Source organism: Apostichopus japonicus, chromosome 4 (assembly GCF_037975245.1).
Source record: "Apostichopus japonicus isolate 1M-3 chromosome 4, ASM3797524v1, whole genome shotgun sequence".
NCBI classification, from domain to species: domain Eukaryota; kingdom Metazoa; phylum Echinodermata; class Holothuroidea; order Aspidochirotida; family Stichopodidae; genus Apostichopus; species Apostichopus japonicus.
This window is the reverse complement of record NC_092564.1, coordinates 15,715,228-15,731,605: the sequence shown is the minus strand read 5'-3', so window position 1 is coordinate 15,731,605 and position 16,378 is coordinate 15,715,228. Positions and strand designations below refer to the sequence as shown.

At 38.3% G+C, this 16,378-nt stretch overlaps 1 protein-coding gene across 1 annotated transcript; it reads right to left on the bottom strand.

Moving 5' to 3' along the window:
- Window positions 1-1,872: 1,872 nt before the first annotated feature.
- On the bottom strand, window positions 1,873-14,658 carry LOC139966580 (cholinesterase-like). Its single transcript, XM_071969765.1, has 11 exons — window positions 14,346-14,658; window positions 11,253-11,444; window positions 10,734-10,893; window positions 9,905-9,982; window positions 9,214-9,332; window positions 8,068-8,238; window positions 6,648-6,851; window positions 5,947-6,188; window positions 4,564-4,749; window positions 3,555-3,826; window positions 1,873-3,243 (listed from the first exon to the last, which is right to left on the bottom strand). The coding sequence occupies exons 1-11, from the start codon at window positions 14,508-14,510 to the stop codon at window positions 3,128-3,130; spliced, it is 1,905 nt and encodes a 634-aa protein (XP_071825866.1). The 5' UTR covers window positions 14,511-14,658; the 3' UTR covers window positions 1,873-3,127.
- Window positions 14,659-16,378: the final 1,720 nt, after the last annotated feature.

The following is a 16,378-nucleotide window of genomic DNA, read 5'->3' as shown; positions in this document are numbered from 1 at the left end:
ACTTATCCCTGCATTAACTATAACCTATAAGCACAGTCGATGAAGTATACCAATGGTCCATGTACCCGCCCCCCCCCCCGCCTCCAAATTGCAAATTTACGTTGCACGACCCCTGTTCCGTCCCTCAAGCATAACCATGCAGACTTTGTTTCAATGGGAACTTGATAAAAAGTTATACAATATATATAGTAAAATAATAATAAATAATATAATAATACCGCTGGTTGTGTTTGCGACGCAAAAGCATTAAATTCGTTAAATCAGTGTTAAGGCGGTGTAGAAGTCAATTCTATCCCCCTGCAGATTTAAAGTCCGACTGACATAATGTACCGGGAAAATATGTCCGACCGGACTATTTTTACTTTGCTTGTTCCACAAAAAACAAGAATGAATATGTTTCTATCATAATGAAACATGGTTTTGCCAAGGGAAAACCATGGAGTCACTTTTACTGACCTTGCAAACTGTGAGGGGGACCGCGGATTGCAAAGTCGGCAATGACTTTATAACGCGGATCGCAAAGTCAGTATTTACTATTACGCATAGATTCGTCCAACGCGGCAACACACAGAAACGCTGTACTCAAAGCCGAAGACTTCGTTCTTTGGCCAGACGAAGGGAGACCGTGATTTCTCAGAAAGGTTTTTATATTACTTAAATCGTAGGGTCTGCACTGTTTGTCAATGTTAGTGAAAACATTCAATATGTAGCATAAAATTATCAAAGGAACATTACAATTGTACTTGGTACTATTAAATGAGTAAATGTTGATAATATAATGTAGTTAAAATGTCTCTACACGTTAAATATGTTGTGTTTGATACAGACATTGTTAAGCCCCTACACAATAGTCCATGTACTGAAGCTTTGGTTAGTACTATTATTTGATAGGGGTCACGTAACTTGGCTTTAAATAAAAACTAAAATGGAAATATATCTTTAACGAAAGTTATTGCTTGCCAAAAATATATTCTGAAGTGAAGTTCTTATTCGACTACTCAAAAATGTATATTACATGCCAACCTTGCGCATTACGAGTAGAACCCCTGTGACACATCTTACGTGGTACAAATTAATCAGGTCACACATCCGGAGTCTATTGCATGCTACGTTCTTCAACACCACCCTCTTTTCCTTTCGGGGAAACATTTCATATACTGTAGAGTTAATTATTTATTTTGACACACCCAGATAGTTCATCGCGGCCACACTTGTAGAACCTGCTCTTTTGGTCCAATAGTTCCTCTTTGTAAATCGATCCGCCATTGTGGTGCTCTTCATTGCTTCTCATTTAATTTTGTCAGTTATATGCTTTGGCTTACATATGCTATTGATTTTATCACCATTTTATGTGCATTGACTTTGAGGTTTTGTCGGGTAGTAGCTAATTCACGTCTTAGCTGGAAGACATTTCGAGCATAGGCAAATGTGTAGCATGCATGTATACGGTAATTTTACAATCTTTTGCAATTCCTTCAGTCAATAGTGTGATGGGAGATGTAAAATTCACTTTCTCAACATGACGTCATATCAAACATGGTCAGTGCAACGGGTTGCCCCCAATTTCGACTGCATTTAGTTATAGTATAATTTATGAAAATTTACAAAGACTGGTTACACATAACAGCATGCAACATATTTTTTTCTTTCCTTACATCTCAATATCATGCCAAAATTGGTTTCTTTCATACGAAATTGTTATGACTAAAGAGAATATATATATCGATCTTAAATTTCTATCCTATAGCATATAACTGCAAAGTAAATATTACTTAGGCTGTTGTATTCTCCGATAGGAAGCGGTTGCCAGGTGCAAAACGTGACGTAACAATATGGTATTGTGTATAGATGATGAATCTCTGAAAACCTGTATAAAGATCTGTCTGCATTTATTCATTTGTATTCATGGTAACATGATCGATCAACCTAAATAAGATTGTCTTCAAAAGCAGCCAACATATACACAGACAGACAGACAGACAGACAGACAGACAGACAGACAGACAGACAGACAGACAGACAGACAGACAGACAGACAGACAGACAGACAGACAGACAGACAGACAGAGATACATGCTTATTACATCGATGTTGGGTGTAAGCCATAATGAGTGTATAGAGAGGACGCGAAATCCTGAATAAAAAAATCCGTTGAATGAAATCTGGAATAACAAGGAGCCAACAAAAAGTATATTAAAAAATACAACAGCAGCAGCATATTTGTTTATTGTATATCGTATATATATATATATATATATATATCGTTTTCAATGACAGAAAGCAATAGCAACAGGCTTATTCTGTTCGATGTTTGAAAAAGTGATGACAACACATAGTGCTCATTCCCATGTATAGCAAACAGAAGCGTCACCAGGGGGCAACCTCGCTTCACCCCCCCCCCCCAACAAGAAACATATCGTACAGTAATATATATAATATATTAACATATCTTGGTGGGGGGGGGGTGCACTATAAGCGGGCTTTCCATATGGAAAACATGAACCGAAATTACCGCCAAACCGGTGCATGGATCTGCATTGTAAACAATGTTTATTTTAAGTGGATATATAAAGATTGTTTATATGCCCAATGGCGCAATTAAAAAACATATATACGAACAATTATCAACGATGAATATTATCTACCCATCCAGATGTCTTTATCAAATAATGCTTAATATTGCAAAAGCAAATGTTTTATATAGCTATTACTCCAAAATAATTTTTTATGTTATATACTTCAGATACAACGGTGTTTGTTTATCTTGTCAATTGATAGTCTAGTATTGTGTTTAATTTGTCAATTTCCGGAAATTTTACCACTCCTGCCAATTAGTATTATTAAAAATGAGGTTCGTCCAGACACTTTTTCCTGTAATATTGCTCACTGCAGAAGTTTTCAAGTTTTCTACTTAACATGATTATTTGAAATAAAAATTAACTTGCCAGCGAATGGAGAGCAAATGAAAACAAACAAAATAACAAAAACAAAACAGAAAAAGCTGCTTTCGGTCCAGTTTCATTTAGAGAAAACCTGGACTTCTCTATACATTGCTGGACTCTGTTCTCTGTTTACTATAAGGAACGTATATGCGTTCTGTCTGCTAACTGTCCAGGGTTACATATTATTATCCACAGTAAGGACTTTGTGTGTATTTCTGGTAAGACATTCTCCAGTCGTCCAGGTCATCTTGCCAATCCTCAAATTCTTCTCTCCATTCTAACTCAGTCTGGTCCATAGAAACTAGGACAAGAAAATAAGTTAATAGCTTTAAGGGACTCCGAATGAATTTCGTTACTATAGAGTAATAGCACTTATATAGTAAAAACAGTATCAGTGACGTGCGCAAGGAGGAAGGGTGGAGGTGCAATGTTTTTTTAAAATACTTGTCTACATAATTTATTAAGCCTTTTGACTGAGCACAATAGAAATAGGAAAAATTCTCTAAGTGCTATTTCTGACCATACCATCTTTGTAACCTTCCCCCGTCCCTGCCCTCACCCCACCCACCTCATTGAAAATATAGCATGTACCTGTAATTATACCACACTCACCCAAGTAGCTCTGTAGGTCCAGCTTAAAGCCGTCCCAAAATGCGCATTCATCGGACTTCAATCCCCTCTTGATGTGTGACATGAGGCCAAGTTCTTTGAAATATAACTCTGGGACGGTAAATGGTAACCATGCCAACTCGTGTATCATCTCCATGGTGACGTTCGTTACCATGGTATCCTCCATGCCCATACCTTCAGCAGGGTCCATGTAATCCATTGTCATGTTCATCCCATCAGTTATATTACCATTGATCATGATAGAACTTGGATGGCTGACATAGAAAACAAAAATGAAAATCATAATTAGTATTTTAAAGACCTTATTTATAATTGATCATTAATATATACACGATACATGAATTAATATATACATCAATTAATGTTCTGTGATCAATTGTAAGTTTGGACTATTCCATGTTCTTTAGTGTCCACCTTTATGTTTCATATAACTTTCACGCACGAACGTTCACCTATATTAATCAGTATACGATACTTAATTTTCAAGGAAATTGACAATTTCATCGTACAGGGATTTTGTCCACCTGCTACCCTCCCCATCTCCACTCCTCCATGTTCCCTCCCTCCTCACCTTCTCCCCCAACTAACCGAAAACAATAATCGGAATCACAATTTTGTGTGATCCACAGATGTACAGCTTCCACGTATATAGATTTTTAGGATCTATTTGTTACTTTGTAGTTCGATGATTCGTTTCTGTATACATGTAATAGTGGCCGTTGTGACGTCATCCACGATTCGCCGAAAGAATAACGCAACTGATAAGCTTTTACTTTCAACATCGACATGCTGCTTGGTTTGGATGATTTTTGTTGCGTTATTTATCTATATATTTATCTATTTATATTTACATAGTGTATGCTACATGTTTATGTTCACGATTCCAGTTTTACTGCAAAATATAGATTAAAAAAAAATAATAACTCATAGTATACCCATAGTATCTTTAGTGACGTATAATATTATTTATGCATGTAGATTAAAGATATACCCTGTCCAGGCAAAGTGTGTCCAGTATTTAATCAATTTCACTGATAGTTCTTTCTCCTCGTCTGTCATTGGTCCATGGTAACCATCCAACTCGGGTAGAAACGGATAACCAAAGACAAAAGGAATTTCCTCTGCATGACCAGCTCCAAGCCACCCCGGTCCTGTTCCATTTATCTCGAAGATTGACCTATTAAATGTCAAATGTAAAAGGAGGCAAAAGGTGACGACGTGGACGAGAACAACAACAACAACGTCAAACCATACTGGATATGTCACATAGTAGAATTTTGTTCATATTTCCGAACTGAAAACTAAAGAATCTATAGACCTATTTAGAATGAATGTTTCGGTGGGTATTCCTCAAAGAGTCCATATACTCGTATAAGCATAGATGTCTTGTTCACTTCATGGATTTGTACTCGTAATCGCCCTAATCCAGTCTGTACTCCTATTCGTACTATACGCATCTTGGCATCTATAGTATACACTATATAGTGTAAAATTAAGTATACCTTTACACACATTTAGAACCTTGCATTGATATACTCGTACTCATATAACCAGCGGGAATTCTACTTGTACTTGTATATACGCATGCTTTTGTATACTCCTACTAAAAGTCTGCATCAAACTAAAATAATTCAGCCTGAAAAGTGTGAAAAGTCTGGAAAGTATTTCTCAGTTTTTTACAAAGAGACTTCTGAACAGATCTTCGATTGGGGGACACAATCCCCTTCTTCAGACAAACATTGGATCGCTTTACATAATACCTTGGACTGAAAGTAACTTTAACACCATTTCTTTTAATACCAAAAAAAAAAACAACCTTTAAATACACACACACACAATAATGTTAAACCCGCTGGAAATTCGATAGTCATAATAACAAAAATAATAATAATAATAATAGGAATTTATAAAGCGCAAAATGCAAAAGCCTCTAAGCGCTAAAGAAAGAACAAATCAAACATAAGCATTTACAAATAAGTGAGTCTTTAAAATAGATTTAAAGGAGTTTAAATTGTCGTTTAGGCGAATGTCAGCCGGGAGGGCATTCCAGAGAGAAGCAGAGGCGTAAGAACAAAAAGAACGTTGACCAAATGACTTTAAGGAAATATCTCGTGGGACGCCGGTGAGATAACACCATTAACGTCTAAAAAGTCGATAGAATATTAAAATAAATGAATTCGAAAATGTGTCTTTATCCTGATTTTCAATTCTTACAATGTTTCAAATTTATTGCTAAATAGCTAAATTGGTTATATGCCACGACTCCAGACGACCGAAAAAGGTATACCATACTCAATGAGATATTTGAATATGTACATTTTAACTTTCTTGGGAATGCAGGATTACGTATGTCGAGATAACTTCGTGTACTCACCACTCTGGAACATGAGTAAAATGATAAAGATAAACCGGTTGTGACGTCATCATTGCGTGTGCCCTGGCGGTGAGTATGGCAGGGCAGCTAAACTCATCGTCACCATAGACACTAACGATAGTATGGAAGTAGTCGTAGCCTGGTGTCTCTGCATCAGCCCAATCAACATATTCCTGTTTGACGGCGTCTTCCAAGAGGTCAGATGTGAACCCACTGATCGTTGTCAGGGACTTGGCAACGAGCTGCATACGGAGAAGGTAGAAATTAGAAACTTTAGGGGTTGCGAAGGGCGGGGTGTGATTTTAGGGGAAGGGTCTAAATCTGCAGGATGTTAATATTCATATTTCGCTTTCTAGTTTTTTTTTTGTCTGCTTAATTTTGCCAATGATAAATCATCCCAGTTAAAATGTTGTAGGGTACACGAAGATTGAAGTTAATAATGTAATTTTCCATAATTTAGGACACCAACCCGGTCCCGTCAATTATGAACCCCATCCTACTACCTTGACATAATCGGCGTTCGCTTACGACATATAAGAATTTGATGACGAAACACCTGGACAAAACGTTGTCATATGTTATACGGTTACCAACAACTGTTAAAATATTGGAGGTATATATATATATATATATTCATTTGCCTTTGTCGTTTATTTCCATTTCATTTAATATATTTTATACAAGTAGTCAGTTTTACAAACCATATCAAAATCCTCTTCGTTGACAAATGGTGGTTCTTTATCTAAATAATGTCCTGGGAGATCGAACAAAACATTAACCGATCCTTCATCGCGGTTAAAACCGATCATCATCGGGCAATGTTTGAATTCACCGCGGTTTGTAATCGCACGCGGATAATCGTCAATGAAATGTCCGTCTATTGTTGGACCCATGTGAATCAAGTTCTGCAGGAAGGACATATAATATATATTCATTAGAATGGTCTCTCAATTATTTTAGCAAAGAGTGATATTATGAATCAAAGATTTTAATTGATGAAAAAACGACTGAGTAAAACCTAATTAAAGGAGAACCAAACCCAACCATTAGTCTATACAATAGAGATACGAATGAACTGCTTCCCCAAACAGCTGAGAAATAACCTTATGCATTTTGAGAGATATCATAGTTTAATGTTCCTCCATACGCACGACCAAATACTTGAGCAAGTCTAGTTATGACATCATCAAGCCACATACAGATATATACCTGAATCAGTTGTCAATACTGTTGGCGTTCTCACCTTGAAAATATGAAAATAAAAGCAACAAAGGGAAGTCAAAGGTTAGTCACGACCTTTCACGACCAGGGTGGTTCGTGACAGGGGCGTAGCGAGCGGGGGGTGTGGGGGGGGTGTCACACCCCCCCAATAATTTGGTCGCTGTCGGCAAATTTTGGGTCTGTCGGCAAAAGGAGAAATGGTGAAGAGAGCGGAAGGGGAAGAAAGAAGGAAAGCTGAATAGATAAAAGGAGAACGGGAGCTTCTTCCGTGCCAAATTTGACTTAAAATATGCACCAGATTGCATCTAAGGACGTTTCAAAACTAAAAATTTTCCAAAGGGGAGGGGTAGACCCCCTACCCTTAGACCCCTCCCCCATTTCAGTCACCAATTCCAGATCCGTCGGCAAATCAAATTTGACTTAAAATATGCACCAGATTACATCTAACGACGTTTCAAAACTAAAAATTTTCCAAAGGGGAGGGGTAGACCCCCTACCCTTAGACCCCTCCCCCATTTCAGTCACCACTTCCAGATCCGTCGGCAAATCAAATTTGACTTAAAATATGCACCAGATTGCATCTAAGGACGTTTCAAAACTAAAAATTTTCCAAAGGGGAGGGGTAGACCCCCTCCCTTAGACCCCTCCCCCATTTCAGTCACCACTTCCAGATCCGTCGGCAAATCAAATTCTCCACACCCCCCCCCCAACAAAAACCCCTTCGCTACGCCCCTGGTTCGTGACTGTTATCTCTGTCACATAGAGCAAACATCATGGTTGGGTTTGTTTCTCCTTCAATTATCAATATTAAAACTTATCCAACATTTTCCTTTGCTTCATAATCAGCTATAACATTTAATACTAGAAATGAACTTAGTTTAATAAACACTCGTCTGTTACCATGGCGACGGTTTGTTCCAGAACCATTGCGTCAACAAGACGTAAGCATTCTACCAGTTCGGTGCTGTCCGTTGTACTGCAATTGACCAGTTTACCCAACTGGAAGGCAAATTGTCTCTTTTTCATTTCAAATTCTCCCCGAATGTTCCAAAATGCGACAGCTTGTCCACTCTGTGGATAAAGAAAAGAAGATGTCTCGTTAACCACTTGTTCCGCTCTCCGGATGGGAACATCATACCAAAACTGAAGTTATAAGTATAACTTCGCGCAACTGAACCCATGGTACGATGTCAAACCATGACTGTGTAGAGTTATATGAACGGGTTCTTACGTAGCTTTTAGGTTATTTTGAAAAGGTTTTTTCTTTCTCTCTTTTGACACTAAAAATCCATAACAATGCAATTCATTAGCAAGACAATTTACGTTCCCGGATGTTACTACCTGGTGGAAAGCGTTAATTTTTGTCTTCTAGATTACTTTATTTTGTGCGTGATGAAAACTATTAAAGAATACTGAGTATTACTATTTGATCAGAATTCACTGTTATCATTAACTCTTTGATTATGCTTGGAAAAGATAATGAGAACGTAGTGTTATCGTTCGCAATCTTTGTATGAGATTAGCTAATGATTGGTGTCGGTTCGGTAAAATCTCCGCAAATTAAAGAATCAAATGAAAAGGTCTACTCTTTTTTTTTAAATTTCGTTAAATATTTCCTCAATGTGTACTTTTATTTCAATAATGACATCAGAGACAATGGTCGGCAACATTTCCATAAAATATTGAAATTTCAGCGTGAAAGGTTCAATAACCTATTTCATGACTCCACGCACGACCGGACATGCGCAAAGCGAAGTCGCAGGTGTTACTATAACAACAGACAATAAAATCTGTTCTAATCCATGACAGATTTGCATACGAATATTTGACAAATATTCGACATTGTGATGTCCAAGTTGAAGTCAAGATAATTTTTTTCGAGCTGTTTTTCCCAGGTATACTCGCCCTGCATTGTTTTGGAAAAATGCGATCCATGGGTGCGTTTGTGTCGCTCGACCTGACCCGAAACTGCGATAACGCACCGTGAAGCGCCGTCGGAATCATTGAATGACTTTCTATGACATGAGATGAGCACATTAATCTAACCTCGGTAATGGCTTGGTCGAAGAGTCCGTGACTGCCTTTAGAGACTACGTGCATATCTACACTACTTCCTCCAGCACTTTCACCAAAGATGGTGACCATTGAGGAGTTTCCACCGAAAGCTTATAGGAGAAGAAAACATGTATACACACATTAAGTATTAAGGAAATACTTCTAAAAAGGTATTTTAAATACATTAAATGTCAAAAATTTAGGACAGAAAGAGTCACTGGATGGAAATCAAATCGCACAGTCACATGTCAAAATGAACCTTTGCTCCAACCTGTTACAGTAGTACTGAGAGCACGTGATCATATTATATTTTAAAGTTCGGTATATTTTACAGTTATACTCTACCTCAATTAACAAGTTGTGTATAAAACTAGCCAAACAACAGAATAAATTACAAGATTGATGCAAGGCTCAAAACGGTCATTTTGTACAATCAATTATATCGTTTTACCATGCATGAGTGTATATATGTTGTAATGCATGGGAATGTCCGTTCTACAATTCCTTAAGTTACTTCTTTGCCATTGTCTCCCGCTAACATAAACTGTTCCAACATATCTCTTTCATGACAGACTTGTATATGTATAGAAGAATATCTATACATCATTCTATGGGCGTAACAAAATGATTGTAACATTATCACTCACATTTGCCTTGCATAAGTATATCATAATGCACTTACCTTCAATATTTCGTCGAACCCACTGTAATGCTAATGCTTGATCCAACAGACCGTAATTGCCAGGAGCAGCCTCGTCACCTAATTAATAGAAGATTTTTTGTAAACAATCAAAAACAAACTGTGATGTAAAATTGTGTCTTATGAAAATAAATATTAAAAGATATGAAGTATAAATATTGAGATTTATATATATTATGATACATTTAATATCGGAAAGTATATACATGAATGCATCAAAAATGTCATACATTCTTGAATCATAAAAGTTCCTCCAAATATCATGCTATATATAGTCAGAGATCTAAATCGACTTATAACAAGCATCGCTCCTGGCACTTTTGGCTAATATCATGATAAACAGTACACAGTTGATCGGTCACCAACCTTTGACCTGATCATGTGTAATGCCTATTCCTTTTCCTTCTAATGGATTCGTGATACTCACTTGACGTAGCATATGTAGTCGTGATTGACCTAGTATAGTCGTGATCACATGGTTACAATTTCGATGTAAGAGGTGTGGGGTGGAAAAAGGACCAGGTGACCTTTCTTCAAAAATATCACACTGTAAAGTCAGAGACCTAAATACTAAATCGACTTACATCTAGCATCTTTAACAGATTGACACGCAGAGTTTACAAATATTTATATATATATATTATATATATATATATATATATATATATATATATATATATATATATATATATATATATATATATACATATACATATATATATATATATATATATATATATTCAAGTATGCATAAATGACAATTTGAACTGTGATATCCTCCATAGCTAGTCAGATCAATTACTTTTCTTACCCGTCGACAAAAATCCAAGAGCTCCTACTCTGTAGTTAATGGTGACGACAATCACGTGACCGATGGCAGCCAATGGGATACCTGAAAAGCTCGGCGTCATGCTGGAGCCGGTTGTATATCCACCACCGTGTATAAATACCATGACTGGTAGTTTTTGTTCCTATATTTGAAGCATAAATATTACAAATTCTGATTATTTTTTATTTTTATAGAAATATAAATTAGCTCACAAACATGTAATTTTTTAACATAACCAGGTACAAATGGGGTAATATATTAGCACCCTTAAAGCACATACATTCTATACATTCTCACAAATGTTTCATTATATGCACTTCTATTTTAAGTGGCGATTTCGATATCTCCGATACTTGCCTCTCCCTTTCGAGAGATCTTGGGCCCCAAGGGTACAAGTTGGGGTTGAAAAGTATGTGGGAAGAGATAGAAGGGTGGCAAGGGGGTGGGACATTTTTCTTTGCGGCTACCAACTAACTACCAAGTTGAATATTTTGTACCTACCGTTTGATTTGGAGCATAGACGTTGAGTGCCAGGCAATCTTCATCAGTTTCGTAGGGCACCGCTCCCTGGAATTCCGGGATGATAAGTTGAGGACAAGAATGTCCAAACTCAGTGGCATTGAACACTTCGGTCCAATTCTGCTTTGGCATTGGTTTACTAAACCTCATGGGCCTTTCTGCATAAGGAATACCCTGTGGTCAAGAATTTTAATGTTAAAGTACGTTTATGAATAAGTTTTTCAGTTGCGCTCTGATCTAGCATATTTCTGGTATACCTATCTTCCACAAAGCAAACGAAGCTGATCTACACAAGTTTGTAACATGAGCCAACATGGTCCCAGCCGAGTCCATGATCACACCAAGATTGCATACACTAGCCGAGGGGGATATATTGACGCCGCCTATCTGCACATCACACTTGGGTATACAGGACCTTTGCCAGGAAATTTCGAAGAGAAATGAATTTTCAGTTTTGCCGTCGTTTAATACAATATATTTTCTCTCATCCAACCGCGGATCTCCTCAACACAGTTCTCAATAGCTTTCAATGGAGCTTGGTCGCCATTAAAAGGTGACGTACATCTGGGTGTCGTCAGCATTATATACTGGAAACCATGCCGGAGAATTATATCCTCCAAAGGCACTGTGTACAGACTGAATAGCACTGGTCCCAGCACGGAACACTGGGGAACACCAAAATCTGACGGTTTTGGCATTAAACAAAACGGACCCAGCCTTCACCCGCAGCGTCCTTCGGCCCTCAAATATGAACTGAACCACTGATGTACCACGCCATCGATCCCGAACCAACCTGTGTAGCAGTATGTCATGGTGATCGTATCGAAAGCAGACGACAAATCTAACATAATGAGAATGATATCTCGCCTGTTATCGAGAGAATTCAGCACGTCATTCTGCACCCGGAGGAGTGCAGTCTCTGTGCTATGACCACCATGATAAGCCGACTGACATTTAGCATACATTTTATTACGAGTTAAATGTTCTTTGAGTTCACCACAGACACGTTTCTCAATTAATTTAGAAATAATGGCAAGATTGTTCACTGGATTGTAGTTTTTAAAGATGTCCCGTTCTAAATTATGTTTTTTCAGCAGAGGCCTAACAAGAGCATGTTTCAACGACTCAGGGAATTCACCCGACGTCAATGATGAATTGATTATTTTGGTGATAATCGGTGCTAACTGGTCACTGCAGTCAGTGGCGGAGCTGGGGTATTGGTCAGGGGGTCGAGAATGGTCTGTTGGGGCGCTTTCGACACTCTCCAAGCGGAGCGCCACCACAGGTTGGCGCGGAGCGTACAGAAATGTTTTGAGTAAAGGTACTCCCTAGATCGCCGGAAATTACCCTTTCTAGCCCTTGCTAATTTGCAGATAAACGAAGAATAAATAGGTGTCATCGTCAACAAAATGTGACAAATGTCAATAGGTAGATGAGAGCGCAATAAAAAAGTAAATAATCGCGAATAAGTAAAAAGTGGTAAAAAGCTGAAAAGGGCGCTAGCAGTCTATTTGAGTCCGTCAGGGGGGCATTCGCCCCCCCCCCCCTGACTGTATGGACGCTCCGCCACTGACTGCAGTCTTTCAGAAGCGATGCCGGGATGGGATCGAGCTCGCAGGACTTGTTTGGAAGACTAGATATTAATTTTCTTACTTCATCACATGTTGTTGTTCTGAACGAAGCAAACACGGAGGGAGCCTGACAGAAGTGATCACTCGGTGGAAATAACGGAAGTGTCCGACGGATACTTTCGATCTTCAAGGTGAACAATAAATATGTTTGGTAAACTTGCTGCTTTGACATTCCCACGGAAAACAGATGCCATAGACTTCCGGTTTACGGTTTACGGTTATACCGATGACCGAGTCTAATATGTGGGACATGTCTTTTGTTTTGGTCTGCTTCAACTATTCTCTTATGATGATACGATTTGTACGCTTTGCAAAGATCATTCCGATAAGCATTCCATGTAGCCTTGAAAATGTCTATGTGTACTGTCAATCCTGTCTTTATGGATTTCCTCTCCCAGCTACGCAAACAACGACAACGTCCAGGGAGCTGCCACTCTAGAGTAGCAGCTCCCTGGTTTCTCCAGGTGGCATGCGTCGAACCAAGGTGCACGAGGTGGTTTGTCTATATAAGACTTGTTAGAAAGTGGTGCAACTTTTATGTATGTATGTATGTATGTATTTTAGATCCTCCTGCAAGCAGGAACTCGCGAAGAAGCCATCATTGGCTTATCAAAGCCGTAAGCTGACCGAAGTCAGTCTCTTACATTCATATTTAACGTCCATGATTATGAATTGTCAATTGTCAACAACTCTGTAACTGGTCGATTTACATTAATCTTGGAGTGACTCGAACTCGGGACCTTATGATTGAAAGGCACCGGCGTTAACCACTGAGCTAACACTCTATGACTTCATCCATGACTACCGTGATATCATATTTCCCAATGCGCATCCACAAATAAAGTGAATTAATTGCAATTTCTCACCAACGGAGCAAGCTACGAAGCTGTGAGTTGGATCATGGGTGAGGGGGGGGGGGGGGAGGGGAGGAGGAGGGGTTTGTTTCACAAGCTTTGTATTATACTTTTTTTAATTTCTACCTTTGTTGTTCCACCAAGAACACAATATTATCATGCATAAATATGTGGATGTTTTGTACCATAAAAAGGCTATCGTTTTCCCCACAAAATTAAGAAATTAAGACAATTTACCCAATATAATTACCAAAAATGTGATAGATTGGTCAAGATTGTATTTTACTTGTAGATTTCTTGTAGAACTTGAACCAACGCTGGTTGGATACATACGCACCCATTGTTGGTTAAAATATTTGACCAACTTGAATGCATATCGCATTGCTGACATAGCCCTAAGAATAATTAAATAATTAAAATAATTAATATTTAAAACCTTTGCAAAGGGAAGAATGATACTATTAACACTAGTACATAAGGTACCCAGTCTCTGCAAATCATTAAACTTAATTTGATTGTTTATTTAAAATTACCAACAGATAAATGAGGTGACAGTATATATAACCGTTAATAAACAGACAGTTGCTTACCTTAAATGTATTAATTTTGGCCGAAACATTCGCAAATTCTTCTTCGGTAAATTCTATTGTCTTGCCCAGAACCCTTCCTTCCTCAATGTCGACATAAACTCCCATTTCTGCAACAACACTGCATACCACCAATAAAACACCCAATAAATATCCTGTTTGCCACATTATTCTGCTTTACAATATTCTCCTTTGTTGACGAATTAAGACTCTTTTCTGTTGTTAATCGCGTTGGTATATAATAGATGTGTGCTTAACGAAGTCAGTTATGATTGTGAAATGGCAGTAACCGGTACGTTGTTAGTGATAATAACACCCTCGTGTTTCTTTATATATCACCAATGAATACGATGGAAAGCGATATCCTTCCTTTCGTAGGTCAAAGTCTATTATGAGAGATATTGCGCGTATTGCGACAGAACTATGAAACTCGTTAACACCTTGGTCTGGAAAGATGGCTTTTAAATTGATGGCATGAGTAAAGCTAAAGGCAAAAAACCTTTAACCGTTTACACTGTATGTGATCACTGCTAGTATATTATGTCAATAGTTCCGGTTATTTAGTTGCATCAATGGTACATACCAAAGCCAGGAAACTAACAAATTTTGGGCCATAATTTTATCGTTCTTTGGTATAGTTAATCACGAGCAGCAGATTATGTTTTCTCAAATGCCAGCATCCTGGCTGGCACGTGGATGTAGAGGGAAGGGGAGTGGGAGGGGGGGCATTGTTCCCCCATGGGCAGATTGTCAATATAGTTGTGCATCAGTTTTTATTTTAAAGGCATTGAAGACTCGCCCCAAATCGCGTGCCACGCTCTGAAAAAGTTAACTCTCCGTTGCTTGCAAGTGAAGTTTTCTGCTTGTCCCTACAAAATGCAGACAGTAATGAAACGTAATACCTTGTTATCTTTAGCTGGACCTGAGATGTCCATCGTTGTATCGTGTGTACACTGTGCTGTGGGAATTGACCGCAGCTGTATACTGTCTGTACACTAGTGTCTAATTACCGAAGGTAGCAAGCTGTGTGCGTATTTTCTGGGATCGATGGCGGTGTCTAACACTTCTGTTACACCTCATTCTAAACTAGGTCAGTTTACCGGCATTAGACGTTTCTTTTTGCGCGAGTCTTCACACCCTTTAAACGATGGAAGGCGTATCAGTATACAGTGTTACTTTTGGATGGTGCTCCCCGTAAGTTACTACAGTAGCACAATGACATGAAATATGTTATACTATAATAGGCTACCGTATTTTCATAGCCTATACTATACTTTATAGCTTGTCGAATAGTAGCGAAAAAACATTGAGCAGTTGTTTCACTGCAACTTACAGGACACAGATATTGTGCCCCTCCTTAATTTGCTGGTCCCGCCCCATAACTCAGAACTCCTGGCAACGAACATGTATATTCATGAACGTTATCTAGCATGCATACCAAATCGACGCAAACCGACAACTCAAGTAAACATAGTTCTGGCATGCATGAACATCGTTATTTTCTTGTATTTATTTGAAACGAAACGCTTTCATGAGTCTGGCAAAAAGAAAACTGCAGCAAGATAACAAAACAAATATACTAACAATGTATATTTCGGACTTCTAGTCCGTCCTCAGTTGCGAAAAGTGGGTTAAATAACTGAAAGAAGATTTATTTGGACTGCGTCTTTTCCACACATGGGTAACCACAGAGAAAAGTCGCGTCTTTTGCCTTACCCCTACAGTGCATGTGTGATGTATATGTCAGAGTAAGTTAGCTAGCACATATTGTTGCTGTTGGATGAAGGGAAGCTGCCAGTTCGAATGAAAAGTTGGAAGAAGTGTTGAAATTGAATGGTCATAGGTTTGTTTTAAAGTGTTCATTGCCAGCTTTGTTGTGGCGGATGGAGTATTAAGGATTATTGAACCTCAACCTCAATATCAGGCAGGTGTCACATTTACCCATCTTCCAACCTCTGGCCCCCAGCAAAACGCTCGCGGCTTATATTCGTTCTCAGATAAAACGTACCAACGTTACAAAAGATGACTTGAAACAG

What these genes read in the sequence shown, in the direction of transcription:
- LOC139966580 (XM_071969765.1), bottom strand. Translation starts at nt 14,510, where the DNA reads ATGTGGCAAACAGGATATTTATTGGGTGTTTTATTGGTGGTATGCAGT. An exon ending in TCTATGCTCCAAATCAAACG is followed by an intron (nt 10,894 to 11,252) that starts GTAGGTACAAAA and finishes CTTCAAATATAG; the next exon opens with GAACAAAAACTACCAGTCAT. An exon ending in GGTTCGACGAAATATTGAAG is followed by an intron (nt 9,333 to 9,904) that starts GTAAGTGCATTA and finishes TTCTCCTATAAG; the next exon opens with CTTTCGGTGGAAACTCCTCA.